Source organism: Anomaloglossus baeobatrachus, chromosome 3, assembly GCF_048569485.1.
Source record: "Anomaloglossus baeobatrachus isolate aAnoBae1 chromosome 3, aAnoBae1.hap1, whole genome shotgun sequence".
Lineage (NCBI taxonomy): Eukaryota > Metazoa > Chordata > Amphibia > Anura > Aromobatidae > Anomaloglossus > Anomaloglossus baeobatrachus.
This window is the reverse complement of record NC_134355.1, coordinates 571062946-571080424: the sequence shown is the minus strand read 5'-3', so window position 1 is coordinate 571080424 and position 17479 is coordinate 571062946. Positions and strand designations below refer to the sequence as shown.

General features: G+C 48.9%; 1 protein-coding gene across 2 annotated transcripts in view; it reads right to left on the bottom strand.

The window, feature by feature from the left end:
* Positions 1 to 1441: 1441 nt before the first annotated feature.
* The window catches only part of LOC142295574 (alpha/beta hydrolase domain-containing protein 17B-like), a 37109-nt gene continuing 21071 nt past the window's right edge, over positions 1442 to 17479 (bottom strand). The window contains exons 2-7 of one of the 2 annotated variants that reach the window (XM_075338682.1): positions 8826 to 8951; positions 8584 to 8655; positions 8373 to 8480; positions 7285 to 7756; positions 6246 to 6425; positions 1442 to 1937 (exon numbers count right to left, since the gene is read on the bottom strand). In XM_075338682.1, the coding sequence (XP_075194797.1) occupies positions 1718 to 1937; positions 6246 to 6425; positions 7285 to 7748 (864 nt within the window). In that variant the 5' untranslated portion in view covers positions 7749 to 7756; positions 8373 to 8480; positions 8584 to 8655; positions 8826 to 8951 and the 3' untranslated portion in view covers positions 1442 to 1717. The remainder of the gene's footprint in view (positions 1938 to 6245; positions 6426 to 7284; positions 7757 to 8372; positions 8481 to 8583; positions 8656 to 8825; positions 8952 to 17479) is intronic. The other variant, XM_075338683.1, reaches the window with a different exon arrangement.

Here is a 17479-nt window from a genome sequence, read left to right as displayed (position 1 = left end):
CTGTGTAATCCGGCCGCCTGCCACTAGAGGTCATGGGTCCCGGGTCCCTCAGAGAGAAGGGATAGACTGGGAGATGACAGGGCAGAAGAGGATTAAGTGAGAAGATGGTTGATCAGCACAGCAGGTTATATAAGGAAGGAACTGTGTAGGCTAGCTCAGATAGGGAGACACTGAGTTAGTGAAAGGAACTAGCGAAAAGTCCAGGAGGGACAGAAGACCAGAGTGGAGTACAGAAAGGTGGAGGTGACAGGGACAGGGTTTAAGAGGTGAAGGAAGCCCAAACCTTCACCATCCCCTGGTCCCTGCTAAAGGAACAGCAAGAGAGAAGAGCAAAGCTGACAGAAGGGGCTCTATTGCAGCAGGACATAAGTCGAGGGGTGCTCCTTCCTGAGGCGTCATCTGCTGGTACCTGAGGGAAGGCAGTTGCGGCAGTAAGGCAAGTGATCTACCTGTCCGTTAGCCGAGTTGAGCGTCCCACCACCATGCTGGGAGAGTGGGTCCGAAGACGGAGGCTAAGTTGCCCCATCATGGCCGTCCCTGCAAGGCGGAGCCGGATGTTAGAATCAAAGAGTCTGAAGGACAAGGAGGATGATGATGTTAATGCACTGGAATGATGAAAAATGGCTGTAAGACTGTTATGCAGTAAAATCGTTCAAGTTGTACCCAGCATCCAACTCTTTACTGAGTGCATGGGGCCTAAAGCCCATGGAAGTGAACAGGACCCAGAAGTCGAATGTCAGTCAGCAGGTACCACCTCCACATAACACCTACTCCACTCCGTCCCCGTGGCTGTACTGTGCCGGGATGGGTTGAGGTCCACAATGACCCTCGCCCATAACTGCGCTCTCCAACACGTTACAATAGTACATATTGACTTGTTGTTCATTACCATGAGCCAATTCTTCTAAGGACTCTTGGTGATGTAGAAGAGCGCGCAATCTGAATGTGTACATATAAAAATGGCCTAAACTACAGAAGTCTGACTTCACATTGTAATACCGGTATAAAAATCTTCATTACTGGCATTAAAGGGGATGTCCAGGCAGGGTTATTAGCCTCAGTGATCAGAGGAATTTTGTCCACCTTTTTATTCCATACAATGGAACCAAACAACCCAAAAAAAAGGGGGAAGAAAGGCCGAAATCAACCGATAGCCTAAAATCTGAACCAGGGCAGTTATTACATTGTAGAAAATGTCCCCAAGGGAACATCCCCTTTATCACATTACCTGTACATCTGCTAAGGCAGCCAATATAATTCCCAAACAAATCAAAGATATTTAGCCATCAATTTATAGTATTAAAGGAAAATAGTGGACCATATTAAATGCTGATAGCGCAAACCTGAACTGTTAATTCTATACAAAAATGCACAATATGACTGAATAAAAATATAAATAATTTTATTAATGAATCAATAAAAAATAAATAACAATATCCCTATCAGTATGTCTTGGGAGTGTGGGAGGAAACCGGAGTACCCGGAGGAAACCCACGCAAACACGGGGAGAACATACAAACTCCTTGCAGATGTTGTCCTGGGTGGGATTTCAACCCAGGACCCCAGCGCTGCAAGACTGCAGTGCTAACCACTGAGCCACCGTGCCGCCCTTCTATGGCTCAAAGTCCAGCAAAACAAAATAAAAATAAATAAATAAAAAAATAAAAATCCTTGTCACAAAACTTGATGCAAACTTTCCATTGCCATATGGAAAAGTTTACAGATTTCCAAGCTCTTGCGTGATAAACTGTTCCAATCTCTCATAGTATTCTTCATAGACATACACATCGTTGTGTCCAGCTCCTTCCAACCATAGCGGCTCCACAGGCCTCTGGCAACGCTCAAACAGGGTCAGGCCATGTGAAAAGGGAGCGATTTTATCTTCCATGCCATGGATTATCAGGACTGGGGAAGTGATTTGGGAAATTTTGTCAATGCTGCAAGAAAGAAAACAGGTAGTTCTTTAGGAATACAAATGACAGGTGCAATACGACAACATGCTTGTACAAGAAAGAGGTAAAAAAGCAGTAAAATGGTGACAGCTGAACAATTTATAATACAACATGGAGAACCCTTCATCAAAAACCCAACAACATCATCATAAACTTGTTACAAATAGACCAACAATAGCAAACGGCAAATATATCATAAGACGGTAAGAAATGCAGCATCTGGGACTTGTCTGTCTGTATATATAGTTTGAACTCTATATAACAATGTAATGGGGACAGACTGACTATCTGGACAGATTTACTATGGTTATCACACCTGTCTTCTGTAGTTAGTTGGATTAGGGTGGTGTCACACACAGCGACGAGGACAACGACGTCGCTGCTACGTCACCATTTTCTGTCACGTGGCAGCGACGTCCCGTCGCTGTCTCTGTGTGGCATCCAGAAACGAGCTGGCCCCTGCTGTGAGGTCGCCGGTCATTGCTGAATGTCCAGCTTCATTTTTTGGTCGTCGCTCTCCCGGTGTGACGCACACATCGCTGTGTGTGACAGTGAGAGAGCGACGAAATGAAAGCGAGCAGGGAGCAGGAGCCGGCTTCTGGCAGCTGCGGTAAGCTGTAACCAGGGAAAACATCGGGTAACCAAGGGAAGACCTTTCCCTGGTTACCCGATATTTACCTTCGTTACCAGCGTCCGCCGCTCTCACGCTGCCTGTGCTGCCGGCTCCCTGCCCTCTGCACATGTAGCTGCAGTACACATCGGGTAATTAACCCGATGTGTACTGTAGCTAGGAGTGCAGGGAGCCAGCGCTAAGCAGTGTGCGTGGCTCCCTGCTCTCTGCACATGTAGCACAGCGACACGTGTCGTTATGATCGCTGCTGCTTCTGCTGTGTTTGACAGCTAAGCAGCAATCATAACAGCGACTTACCAGGTCACTGTTAGATCACAGAAAATGGTGACGTAACAGCGACGTCGCTGTCGCTATGTGTGAACCCAGCTTTAGAATTTAGCTGCACTTTTTGTAACCAAATTAGGCTATGTGTGCACAGTGCGTTTTTGCGCGTTTTTCGGGTGCGTTTTTGGCCTCAAAACTGCATGACTTTGCTTCCCCAGCAAAGTCTATGAGTTTTCATTTTTGTTGTCCGCACACAACTGTTTTTTTAAGCTGCGTTTTTGAGCTTGAAAAAAAAAAAAAAATGGACATGTCAATTCTTTCCTGCATTTTTCTGCGTTTTCCGCCCATGCACTGTATTGGAAAACCGCAGAAAAACGCAGAGATCAAATACGCAGCAAAACGCAGCCAAAAACGCACCAAATCGCGGTAAAAACGCATGTGTTTTTTGATGCGTTTTTTCAACGCAGGTGTTGTTTTTGTGCGTTTTTAGCGGCCAAAAACGCACAAAAACGCAGCGTCAAAAAAAAACGCAGCGTGCGCACATAGCCTTAGGCTGTGGAAACCAGACTGATAACACTTGGAGTCCGATAACATGGACTAGCCAGCGGCACAATACAACCACTGATCAGTAAACTAACCAATTGGTGGTGGTTTACATGCTGGTATAAACAGGCAAACCTAAATAAATGATCTATACTAAAATAAGCTGCCATTGTTCTCAGCAGTGTCCTATTTACACAGAACCACGCACCATTGTGAACAATCATTTTTGTGCTGCACAATGTATCATCTCACCCGATGAATGAGGAGGTTTGCTCGGGCATTGGGTGATCAGCAGCCAATTTAGGCCTCATTTATGCGTCAGTATTTTGGATTCCAAAACCATGAGCGTCTCTGAAAACAGGTGAATGGGTCAGTTATAGTTTATCTGCAAGTTCTCCTCCTGGCTTTGGCATACAAACATTGATGGAAAATCCTGACATGTGAGTGAGGCCTTAGGGGTACTTTACACGTTGCGACATCGTTACTGATATATTGTTGGGGTCACGTCGTTAGTGACGCACATCCGGCGCCGGTAACGACATCGCAACGAGTAAATCCTAGTTGCGACGATGAACGAGCGCATCAGCGTCAAAAATCGCTGATTTGTGTAACTTCGTTCATTTTCATAATGTCGTTACGATGTTGTTTGTCGTCCCTGCAGCACCACACATTGCTGTGTGTGAAGCCGCAGGAACGACAAACATCTCCTTACCTGTGTCCACCGGCTATGTGGAAGGAGGTGGGCGGGATGTTATGTCCTGCTCATCTCCGCCGCTCCGCTTCTATTGGCCGGCCACTTAGTGAAGTCGCGGTGACGCCGAAGGCACCTCACCCTTGAAGGAGGGATTGTTCGGCAGTTACCGCGACATCGCCGACAAGGTATGTGCGTGTGAAGCTGCCGTAGCGATATTGTTGGCTACGGCAGCTATCACCAGATATTGCATGTGCAATTGGGGCGGGTGCTATCACGCTCGACATCGCTAGCCGATGCTAGCGATGTCGCAACATGTAAAGTACCCCTAAGGCCATGTGCGCACGTTGCGTAATTACATGCTTTTACGCTGCGTTCTGCACCTGCAAATTCCATCGACACGTTGCTTTTTAGAATGTAGCGTTTTGCATGCTGTCAATGCGCTGCGTTCTAAAAAGTAACATGTCATTTGTTTTGTGCGTTCTGGATGCTTTCTCCACTCTGTCTATGGGAGAGGCAGCATCCAGAGCGCACAAATTCTGCAGGAATTCTGCAGACACCAAACTTTCAGAACGCAGCTTTTTAGCTGCGTTCTGAATCGCACAAGCAGTGACTTTACGCTGCGGTGCAGAACACACTTACATGCGCACATAGCCTTACACAGCAAGATAATTGTGAAATGGACTGTAACACCGTTCCTTCACCATTATCTTGCCCGGAAAATGTAGCTTTAGTTGGAATTTACAAAGGGCGCACAAAAGTGATGAGCAAGCGTCCTCACCACTCGATCGAGCATCGGGTGTTTTCAGGCGTGAATCAAGTACAATGGAAGTTGATGGGAAACTTGAGCATTGTTAAACTCCGATGCTTAATGGAGTAATGAGTATACTCGCTCATCATTACTAGACAACAATTGACTTATAGACACTGTTCCAAAAAATGGAGGCAAAAACAATTTGCACTATAATCAACAAAGTCAGCTCTTATAATTGGTTTAGTATTGAGAACACAATGGTGGAACAGCTTGTCACATTTACCAAATTTAGAGGTCACCATCTGCGTCAATCAAGTAACAGAGATAGGCAAGTCCTATAATACGGAAAGGGTAAAGTAATAGAACATCTTCCCATTGCCTTGCATTATAAGCCCATCGGTCCTATTTAGCCTTATCCTGCTACACCTATTGTCCCACCTGGCACCACAAAAACATTCAAGCCTTAAACCAGGATATGTCCATGTATTCAGGCTTTAAGGTGGATTCAAGCACTGCAGGTATTTCCACAAAAGCCCCATAGAAAAGCATGTGCTCGCTGCCAAAACCACCCAAGTCCGATAAATGGAGTGGCTTTTCAGTTGCAGGATCCACCTTATGAGACATCTGCAGCAGAAATCTCCTCAGTGAATGGTGCATGTTCCTTTGTGGAAATGCTGAATATATTCTGCAGTTTTCACCCTCTGTATGGCCTCTTTCACACGTACGTGCCTCCGGTACATGTTTGGCAGTTTTCTCACCTACCGGAGACACGTACACACGTTGACATATTTTTTCATATGGTTTAGGACACACGTAAGTTTTTTTGAACGGAACGTGTGTACGTTCCGTACTTACGTGTGTCTGTGTGTTTCTCACTCCGACATGTCCGTTTTTCTCCGGCATCACGGGTGTCACACGGAACGCAAACGTGTCACACGTAAAGCAAACGGACCACACGGATGTGTTCCGTGTGACACGCGGAGAAAAGATATGTCTGTGAGAAAAAAGGGGAGTCTGCAGGACCGGAGACCATAGATCAGCACCACGGACAGCGAAACCAGGGACAGGTGAGTAGAAAGTTCCCGTTCTCCATGTATTATCACGGAGAACACACGTGTGCCATACACACAGCTCACCGGGGGCAATACGCATCTTTGACAACTCCGTGAAACATGTGCGTGATTTTTACGGGTGTGTGAAAGAGGCCTATAAGGTAGGATCAGGGTAATTCTACATTTCTTCTAGATCCCGTGAAAAGACTAGCAACCTTAGAGCCGCTCAGTGTCAGACATTACTGGGTGCTCACCAATGGTTGTCCACAAACCAACCACTTTTTGATCCCAGTAGCTCATACAGAAATCATGGAGAGCAAGTGCAGATAACATCTAACACAACCGAATAAAAACTTACCTAGGGAAAGCATCAAGGCAACAGGTTTTCTTTTTGTTTGGGAAGGCAATTCTGATCCCAGAGGTGAATGGAGAGTGAAGAATCACAGCAGCACTTTTGTATCGAGCAGCAAGATCCACAGAGGCGACAGTTCCTATGCTCTGGCCGTATATAATGATATCTTCAGGAGGTATGCCATACCTTAAGATAAAAAGGAAGAAGTCAACAGTCTAGATACAGAGCAGCAACTGGAGATCAACGTTCATTCATTATGCAAATTAGAAGGGTGAAAAAAACATTCTGTACCTAGAGGAACATTATTATAAAGGCAAATGTTTAACAATGGGGGGAGGAAGCCACAAAAAAAACCCCCAAACATATGCACCGGAAAAAATGGTAAAAACAAAACTGGTGGTCAAAAATGTGCTTTAGTAAAAGGCAGCGTGTAGTGTGTCCAGAATCTTCTTTTGGAAAAACTTGGCGGATTTGCCCACCTGAACAAGACACATATGTATCCCAATGGTTCTCATTTGATGGTTGTTAGCTTGTCATTATTTCTGCATGAGAGGTGGCTCATAGAAGAACAAAGGAGAATAGACATCTACTGTCTTATGAACAAGTCTCATGCATGAACCCCACAAGTGCTCTGCATGAACACCACAAGTTCCCTGCATTATCCCCACAAGCCCCCTGCATGAACCCCACAAGCCCCCTGCATGAACCCCACAAGCCCCCTGCATGAACCCCACAAGTCGTCATGTACTGGAGGAGTGGATCCTGTACTGTAGTTATGATTTTCAGGATTTAATAGTGTAAAGTAAGTATGAGGTTTCTGTAGGGTAACAATAAAATGTTCATCTGAAGTCCTGCATCAGTGTTCACAGGAGCAGACATTTGCCTTGTACTGTCACACTACATAATGAGGTAGTGAACCTTTTGTCACCAGGGTTTGTATAGGGCAAATGTACAGTTGTAAGTTTTTAGATTTAGTCAATCAGTGGATACAGAACAGTCCTGTGTGTAATGTAATGGCCTCCTGCTTAACCATCTGTGCACTTACCTCGTTCTGAGAGCAGTCCAAGCGGCGTCAATGTCAGCATACATATTTGTCTCTGTTGGTTTTCCAGAACTTGCCCCATACCCAGAATAATCATAAGAAAATATGTTACAATTGAGCAGGGAGGCTAGTGCTATGTAAATGCTGCTCATCTGACCAAGATCACAACCATTTCCATGAGAAAACAGCTGGGTGTACTTGGCATTGGGTGAGCAGCGTACAAACATGCAGGCAATGCGGTTCCCCCGACTGGTTTTAGTCATGAAGCACTCTATATCACGCATTTCCCTGGCAGAATATTGCCATTCTGCGCGTTCTGATAACTGCAGAGTCCAGCGACTTCTGCTCTTGTCAGGTATAAGAGTGTACGTTGGATCAGGGGGGCAGAAGGCAATCATTGAGGCAATACTCCTTGTACACGGAGGGCAGCAGAAGAGCCAGCACAGCCTACGAAATGACATACTCATCTTGATTGCTGTGAAGAAAATAAAAAGGTTTGTAGTTTAATCTATAGCATGGATGATTTAAACTCTAATTTCCAAGCTACATACCCTTAAAGGGAGTGTTGCCTAAAAAATACAAATTAGACTACTTAAAAAAAGTTGTCCACTACTAGGACAACCCCATCTCATTCTCCATGTTTGCCCCCATTAAAATAATAAAAAAATCTAATTCCTCTGCTAACAGCGGTATCAGCACTCCCTCTCCTGGGGCTCACATGAGGATGTTGTGTCACTAGAGCCCCATGCCTATTCAACGCCGGTTTACCTCTCCCCGCCTTCAGAGTTATAACAAGAAGTGAGCGGCCGGCCACAGATCTCACGTCCTGTTAATTACTTGTATGTCCAAAGGCGCGGAGAGGTAAACAGTCATTGAATGGACATGGGCCTCTAGTGACGCAACAATCTCATGTGATCCCCAGGAGAGCGAGTGCTGATACCGCTGGAACAGGGCTAGCGGTGCGTATAAGAGGTTTTATTTTAATGGGGACAAACACAGGTAATGAGAAGGTGTTGTCCTATTAGTGGTCAACCGCTTTAAGCAGAGCAAGAGTTAACTTATTCTTAAATATTACATAAAAGTCTACTTACCCTTTTCCTACTCTTCTAGTTTATACAAGTACTTTGTTCTCAGTAGTAATACTGGAGTATTTATCTCTTATCTCAGTAACAAAGGATCTTCTTGTCACGATTTCAGCACTGTAATAGTGTAACAATGTTATAACGAGCGATGGATCAGTCAGATTTTATTCTTGTATTTGTAAACAGGACATGTTAGTTATATTGCACGCAGAATACTTACATTAATAGCTGGTGAATTCCACAATACAAACAGAACTTTAATAACTTTCACACAGAGGAGTGTTATTCCAACCTATAATGTAATATGATATTGATAGTCGTTAGAGGCCGCAAGTTGCCAGATAAAAAGCTGACCTAACTCAGGTGGTCGGTGCCAGGACCCGTGGTCTGGCCTCCTCCACTTATGTAATTAATCTAAGGAAGAAGGACCCCGGAGCCCCGCGCCTCCGCCATTATACTCACTGGAAAGATGTCTGGCGTTCTGCGCTGATCCCGTAAACGCTGACGTTCTCTTCTCCGCTTATGCAGGGAGTCCTCTGACTTTCCCTCTGGGAGGTGATCCTCGACCAGGAAAATCAGGAATAAGATCTGAAAGAGATGAAAAATAATTTGATGCCATAATACATCATGTTATAATACATCGTGCCATAATTCATTGCGCCTCTTTAATTCCAGAGTGTGGTACATGTGCAAAGCGCCATGGAATTGATGGCGCTATAATAATAAATAATAATAATAATAACAACAATGTGTAGAGGATTCACATACATATATACAATCAGGGCTGCCACTAGGAATTTCGGGGCCCCTTGAGGCTCCTCCCCAGCTCCGCCTCCACCCCAGCTCCGCCTCCACCCCAGCTCCGCCTCCACCTCACGAATCTTCCACAGTCTCACTGCCACTCTTAGGGTGGAAACACATCTATGCGAGTAAAATCGGTCCGACTGGGCTGAAAAAAACTCGGCTGATTTTAGTTCACGTTAGGTGCGAGTGCAACGCAAGTGCGATGCTATTTCTGAGATTTTACTAGCGTGTGTAATGCGTGTGTAATGCGTATTTTTTACTATGTCATCTGCCATTCAGCGCTACTACATGGCCGCTGACAGCAGACACAGACAGCCATGTAGCAGAGCTGAATGGCAGATGACAGCAGACACAGACAGAGCCGCACTGTCAGAATGAACTCAGGTGAACCTCACCCGACTTCATTGTCATGCTGCGGCTCTGTCTGTGTCGCGCCCTGATTAGCGGTCACCAGTGAAGACTCACCGGTGACCGCTAATCTCCTGAGTAACTGAAGTTAGCAGCCCTCTCTCATACTCACCAATCCCCGATCCCCGGCGCTGCACGGCTTTCTCACTGCTCCGGCGGCTTTTACTGTTTTGAAAAAGCCGGCCGCCCATTAAACAATTTCGTATTCCCTGCTTTCCCCGCCCACAGGCGCCTATGATTGGTTACAGTGAGACACGCCCCCACTCTGAGTGACAGGTGTCACACTGCACCCAATCACAGCAGCCGGTGGGCGGGTCTATACTGTGCAGTGAAATAAATAAATAAATAATTTAAAAAAATGGCGTGCGGTCCCCCCCAATTTTAATACCAGCCAGATAAAGCCATACGGCTGAAGGCTGGTATTCTCAGGATGGGGAGCTCCACGTTATGGGGAGCCCCCCACCCTAACAATATCAGCCAACAGCCGCCCAGAATTGCCGCATACATTATATGCGACAGTTCTGGGACTGTACCCGGCTCTTCCCGATTTACCCTGGTGTGTTGGCAAATCGGGGTAATAAGGAGTTATTGGCAGCCCATAGCTGCCAATAAGTCCTAGATTAATCATGTCAGGCGTCTATGAGACACCTTCCATGATTAATCTGTAAGTTACAGTAAATAAACACACACACATGAAAAAATCCTTTATTGGAAATAAAAAACACAAACACATTCCCTCATTACCAATTTATTAATCCCGACAAACCCTCCATGTCCGGCGTAATCCACGGACTCCAGCGTCGCTTCCAGCATGAAGGTGACAGGAGCTGCAGAAGACACCGCCGCTCCGGTCACCTCCAAGCAGCAACTAAGGTGAGTAGCGCGATCTGCTGAGCTGTCACTGAGGTTACCCGCTGTCACCGCTGGATCCAGTGACAGCGGGTAACCTCAGTGACAGCTCAGCAGATCGCGCTACTCACCTTAGTTGCTGCTTGGAGGTGACCGGAGCGGCGGTGTCTTCTGCAGCTCCTGTCACCTTCATGCTGGAAGCGACGCTGGAGTCCGTGGATTACGCCGGACATGGAGGGTTTGTCGGGATTAATAAATTGGTAATGAGGGAATGTGTTTGTGTTTTTTATTTCCAATAAAGGATTTTTTCATGTGTGTGTGTTTATTTACTGTAACTTACAGATTAATCATGGAGGGTGTCTCATAGACGCCTGACATGATTAATCTAGGACTTATTGGCAGCTATGGGCTGCCAATAACTCCTTATTACCCCGATTTGCCAACGCACCAGGGTAAATCGGGAAGAGCCGGGTACAGTCCCAGAACTGTCGCATATAATGTATGCGGCAATTCTGGGCGGCTGTTGGCTGATATTGTTAGGGTGGGGGGCTCCCCATAACGTGGCGCTCCCCATCCTGAGAATACCAGCCTTCAGCCGTATGGCTTTATCTGGCTGGTATTAAAATTGGGGGGGACCGCACGCCATTTTTTTTAATTTATTTATTTATTTCACTGCACAGTATAGACACGCCCACCGGCTGCTGTGATTGGGTGCAGTGAGACACCTGTCACTCAGAGTGGGGGCGTGTCTCACTGTAACCAATCATAGGCGCTGGTGGGCGGGGAAAGCAGGGAATACGAAATTGTTTAATGGGCGGCCGGCTTTTTCAAAACAGTAAAAGCCGCCGGAGCAGTGAGAATGCCGTGCAGCGCCGGGGATCGGGGATTGGTGAGTATATGAGAGAGGGCTGCTAACTTCAGTTACTCAGGAGATTAGCGGTCACCGGTGAGTCTTCACTGGTGACCGCTAATCAGGGCGCGACACAGACAGAGCCGCAGCATGACAATGAAGTCGGGTGAAGTTCACCCGAGTTCATTCTGACAGTGCGGCTCTGTCTGTGTCTGCTGTCATCTGCCATTCAGCTCTGCTACATGGCTGTCTGTGTCTGCTGTCAGCGGCCATGTAGCAGCGCTGAATGGCAGATGACATAGTAAAAAATACGCATTACACACGCATTACACACGCTAGTAAAATCTCAGAAATAGCATCGCACTTGCGTTGCACTCGCACCTAACGTGAACTAAAATCAGCCGAGTTTTTTTCAGCCCAGTCGGACCGATTTTACTCGCATAGATGTGTTTCCACCCTTAGAAAAACTTCACTTCTGCACTACAGCCTGACCAATCACACATTAACCCTTCACACTGAACACCGTGTCACACACGCAGCCATCAGATTTTGTTTTGACCATCAGATTTTTGTAATCCTGTCCCCATGACAAAGTAGACTCTTTTGGCCGGGCCCTACTCTATTCTAACTTTTTTTTTTCTTTTAATATCTAACTTCTTTGGTATATATTTATTTTTGGTAAATCTATTTTTTTTCTTTAAGGAAATGTGTCACATACAGTTTTTAAACTAATTGAAACCAAATTGTGATAACGCTGACTTGTGGATTTAGACCTGACAACCCCTCCAAAGGGAATCTGTCACCAGGTTTTTAACACCTAATCTGAGCGCAGCATAACATAGGGGAAGAGATCCTGATTCCAGCGATTGTCACTTATTGGGCTGCTTAGAGTAGTTTTGATAACATCACTGGTTAATCAGCAGGAGATTATCATTACAGGACTACTTGGTGTGCTGCAGGTAGTCCAGCATATTCATGAGCTCTGTATAACTGCTAGATCTGCAGCAGAGAAAACATTGATTTTCTCACAATGACAGCAAACTGCCCAGTAAGTGACACATCGCTGGAATCAGGGTATCTGTCTATACATTATGCTGCTCTCAGATGGGGGAGAAAAAAACCTGCTGACAGATTCACTTTAAGGCCCCTTTCACACGTCAGTGATTCTGGTACGTTTGTGCTTTTTTTTTTAAACGTACCAGAATTACTGACATACGCAGACCCATTATAATGAATGGGTCTGCTCACACGTCAGTGATTTTTCACTGCACGTGTCTCCGTGCGGCGTACCCGCGTGTGCGTCATTGCCGCACGGAGACATGTCCATTTTTTCTGGCATCACTGATGTCCCACGGACCACGCAATAGTGTGGTCCGTGAAACACGTGCCAGAAAAAAACGTGCATTTAAAATAATAAACATTTTTACTCACCCGGCGTCCAGCGATGTCCTCTGCAGCCCGCTCTGCTTGCTGCTTCTGAGCCGGCTGATTACTGTCGCGCATATTCATTATGCGCGACACAGCCGACCCGGAAGCAGCTCCTGCAGGGGTCACCGCCGGCCGGATGCTGCACCGCGGGAGCGATCAGCACCATGGAGAGTGGGAGCGGGCACAGGTGAGTTGATTTCTAAGTGCAATCACGGGCCACGGAGAACGGAGCCCGGATTGCACTTAGACAACCCACGTGTGCCGTGATTTTCGGCACACGCAGGGACATGTGCGTGTTTTACACGCCAGTGAAAAACGTCTGTGTTTTTCACTGACGTGTAAAACGGGCCTAAGGCTCATTCAACAGGCGGTGAAAACCAATCTGCACTTGGGCCGCAGTGCATGGACTGGCCATGGGTCTCCTGACCTGACCTCAGCAGTCTCATAGCATATATGAGGAGCAGGTCAGGAGATCGGTGCCAGCCATGCATGGCATTTTAAGCTGAGATTTAAACTGATGGTTGTTCTTTATGAGAGCTGAGGAGGGTTGTGAACAAGAAATGCCACATAAGGCAGAATTAGTCCACATGCCCTGTAATCACCCGTTGGGAAAAATTATTTCTGCAGGATCAGTTTTCTTTACCATGGGAGTCTATGGAGGACAGATCCGCTAACAGATTTCTATTTATCTTCCAATCTGTAACGGATGGGCATCCTGACCTGCGGGGCCACAAGTCTCCTCCGCAGGAGAACGCAGCTGCCCATGCCCACGATCAGGGTTCGGTGCGCTGCGGTCTCCTGCTTGTGTTCTCCCTATGCAACTCCACAGCAAATAATTGACATTCTGTGGCCTCGGAAAGCCGCACCACAGGTCAGTTATTGCTGAGGGCCGTACACGTACAGTGGCCACAGGATTTATACAAATCCTATCCACTGTGCTCGTACTGTACATTGCAGCGTTTTGGACGTAGCTGAAGCATGCTACATCCAAAACACTAACACTGATGGTGGGCACGCAGCCTAAGGAGAGTCTTTATTACAGCTTGGATATTAGGACAGGGGGCACCAAACACTCAGATACAAAGGCCTTACTGCTGCTGTATTCTCCTAAGGAGAGTCTTTATCACAGGCAAATAGCAAAGAATTTACTTAGGAAAATACAGCACCAGTGAGGCCTTTGTATTAGAGAATGTTGTGTTGCCCCCTGCCCTAACACACACCTGCTCTAAACCCCGAGGAGCCGCCCGCCAAACACACCACACGGCCTCCGGGCCTTAACTTACTGTGTAGCCGCCAGGCCAGGTCACTTGCCGCCTGCTGCCTTCCACCTTGAATCCTCCGCCGCGCCATGCTGATGCCTGCCTTCTGCGCCTGCGGACGGAGGATTATATTCCTGACTAGCTGTTAGGGCTGTTAGGGCTCATGCACCACAGGAGGCAGAAGGCTCACAGCACTACGGGAGGCAGGAGGCTCACAGCACTACGGGAGGCAGGAGGCTCACAGCACCACGGGAGGCAGGAGGCTCACAGCACCACGGGAGGCAGGAGGCTCACAGCACCACGGGAGGCAGGAGGCTCACAGCACCACGGGAGGCAGGAGGCTCACAGCACCACGGGAGGCAGGAGGCTCACAGCACCACGGGAGGCAGGAGGCTCACAGCACCACGGGAGGCAGGAGGCTCACAGCACCACGGGAGGCAGGAGGCTCACAGCACCACGGGAGGCGGAGGCGAGGCAGGAGGCTCACAGGAGAGAGGCAGGAGGCCCACAGGAGAGAGGCAGGAGGCCCACAGGAGAGAGGCAGGAGGCCCACAGGAGAGAGGCAGGAGGCCCACAGGAGAGAGGCAGGAGGCCCACAGGAGAGAGGCAGGAGGCCCACAGAAGAGAGGAAGGAGGCCCACAGCAGAGGGAGGCTCACAGTAGAGAGGCCAGGAGGCTCACAGCAGAGGGAGGCTCACAACAGAGAGGCCAGGAGACCACAGGCCAGAGGTTCCCCACCCCTGATTTAGCTGAAGCAAGACAGGGGCTGGGGTCGGCGGGCAGCTACGGGCAGAGATGAGCGCCCCCCCACCCCCAGCAGAGATCAGCGCGCCCTCCCCCCCAGGCAGTGATCAGTGCGGGCCCCGGGCAGAGATCAGCGCGTCCCCCCCCCCCCTCCCCGGCAGAGATCAGCGCGGGCTCCGAGCAGAGATCAGCGCGGGCCCCGGGCAGAGAGCAGCGCCCCCCCAGCAGAGATCAGTGGGCCCCCCCGGCGATAGTCTTCAGCTCACAGCGCTTACCTGTCCCCGCTGGCTGCCACGTCCTCGCCACCTCAGCCGCTGTAGCAGGAGTGTAATGAGGTCTCAGAGTGATGACCTTGTGGGGCCCCGAGGCTCGGTGTCGGTGCAGCGGTGCATTACCTTCAGGGACTCCACGCGGCTGGATCTTGTCACAGGTAGGAAATCCTCTATTTTGATTGTCGTGACGCCACTCTCAGAATTGCGGTCAGTGGAGACCGCCACTGCAGGTTAGGGGTGCCTGGGGCTGATAGTAGGTGCAGTCAGTTGTAATAGCCTCCTGAGAGTGAGGCATGCCCCAGGGTCCTGTGTAGGTGTGTGGAACTACAAGTCGCAGAATGACTCACACGCACAAGCAGGATGTCTTTCAGGGGTTTTTACTCACTGATGGTGGCAGGGTGAATAACCCGGGCGTAGCTGGGATGAACCAGGCTGGAACCAGGTGTCCTTCAGGCTGACTGGTGAGGGTGGCTACCAACTCGCCTTCCTTAGCCCGTTCTGTTTTGGGGTAACCCCTGCTTGAAGCCCTGCTGGGGTCGCCCAGGGAAGTTGCTGGTGCCTCTCTCCCCTTCTTTTTGGCCCGTTTGCTTGTAGCCTGGACCAGGTCACTCCGGCTGCTTGCCTCCTGTGAGCTATGGGCCCTCACTTTGGCTACGTGGCTGCGGACTCTGTGGTGTTGTCTTGGGGGTGTAAAGTGCCCCCTCATGCAGGTTTGGCAAAGGACAGGTGGATCTATCCCTGCACCGGGACCTGTTACCCGTTTGGGCCTGGTATCTCCCTGACAGTCTCCTTACTCTCCACTCCGTTGCTCTCTCTTTAGTCGTGGGTGGATTTCGGGCAGCACTACCAGGTGACCGATCTCCCCCGTCGGTAGTCACTGCGCGTACGTTGTCAGAATTGTGTAGAGCTACAGGGTCTGCTTCTGCCCTCCCTGAACTTCACCACTCAACTGTCTTCGGCTCACTCTTCCCTCCTCTCCTGTTCTTGCCTACGTCACCTAGCAACCAGGCTCTCTACCACACCCCTCGAGTGGAGATGGAGGCTTCGCCCCCTCCTGGGATCCCCAGGGGTCCTCTCAAAGGTAAATGTGTGAGACCTGATCACTATGCGCCTGTGTAGTCACACCTCGGTCAGCCTTCTGGATTACCTGTTTTGTACTGTCCCCAGCATGGGTGCAGTACTCAGTGGTGCCTGACCAGGTCAGGGGCGCCACATTCCCCCTTAGTTATCACCAGCACGTCCTCGGGCTGCAAGACAACATTTTAAAATGCGTAAAACAGTAAAACATGGTGAAACGTTTTAAAACCATCAGGTACCATACATCACCACCCTCCACCCACAAGTCCGTTAACCCACCCTAAACCCTCTCAGGCGGCAGGTCACCGGTTTCTTTTGGTAACCAGGTCTGGGCCATCAGCTTCCCCAGACCTTTCTTCCCATCTGCCTCTCCCGTTGGCCGCGCCTTCAGCCACTTCTGGCAGGATGTAGAGGCGGCTTTCATGGTCTGGTGGTTTCAGGGTATACCTGGCCTGGTGGAGCCGCGCCTTCAGCCACTTCTGGCAGGATGTAGAGGTGGCCTCCACAGTTGGTGCTGACCAGGTACCCTATTTGTGGTGGAGAGCCAGGCCCCATAAACAGGCGTGCTCCCTGGTAGTGGTTGTACCTCTGGGGTAACTATAAACACTGCGAGAGTTTGTGGCTATAGACAGTTCATAGCCTATGGTCCATACACGAGGTGCAAAAGGATTTTCTCACATCAGTTCATGTGGGCACATTTCTTAAACTTTTCTATAACGTTGCAAACTTCAAACTTTAACTTGCTGTACTTTCGTATTTAACTTTACTTTTGTTTACCAGGGCTCTTGCCTATTGGGCTTTGGCACCTGTCGTCATCATCTGTTGTAGAGATAGCAGGATCTCTGTAGGGGTTCCTGGTACATGGTATGACATCCAGTGCGTACCACCCTCTTTCTCCTTGATGTTTTGTGAACTCGACCAAATCTCCCTTCCGTAGGTCTCTTCCTGGGTGTCCTCTGGGCAAATGGGCTCTAACGTCTCTCCTGCTTACAAATATGCCCTCCTTTACACCAGATGCTACTATAAAGCCATATCCAGACCTTAGACTGAAGTCTTCTACAACTCCTCGACAAAGTGGGCCTCTGACCTGCGATTTGGCCCTTCTCAAGGACCGCTTTTCCTCTAAGTCTCTGGCCGTGACCTCGTCCTTCTCCTCGGGAGACTGCTGTGCAGGTGGATCCCTTGTCCTGCTGCGGCGCCGTGTCCTGCGGGCTGGGTCCTGCCTGGCTGCCACCTCACCGCTTGCAGGCTCCCAGGTGAGGTATCTGGACAAATCTTCCTCAGCGGAGGATGTCGGGCCCTCTTCATCCCAGCGGGAGTACGGCAGCATCTCGGGCTCTTGGACTGGTGCTGCATCCACTGCTGATGGCTCTGGGGTCAGCTTCTCAGCTTCCTGGCCTCCCCTCCCCCTTAGTTCTTCTGGGC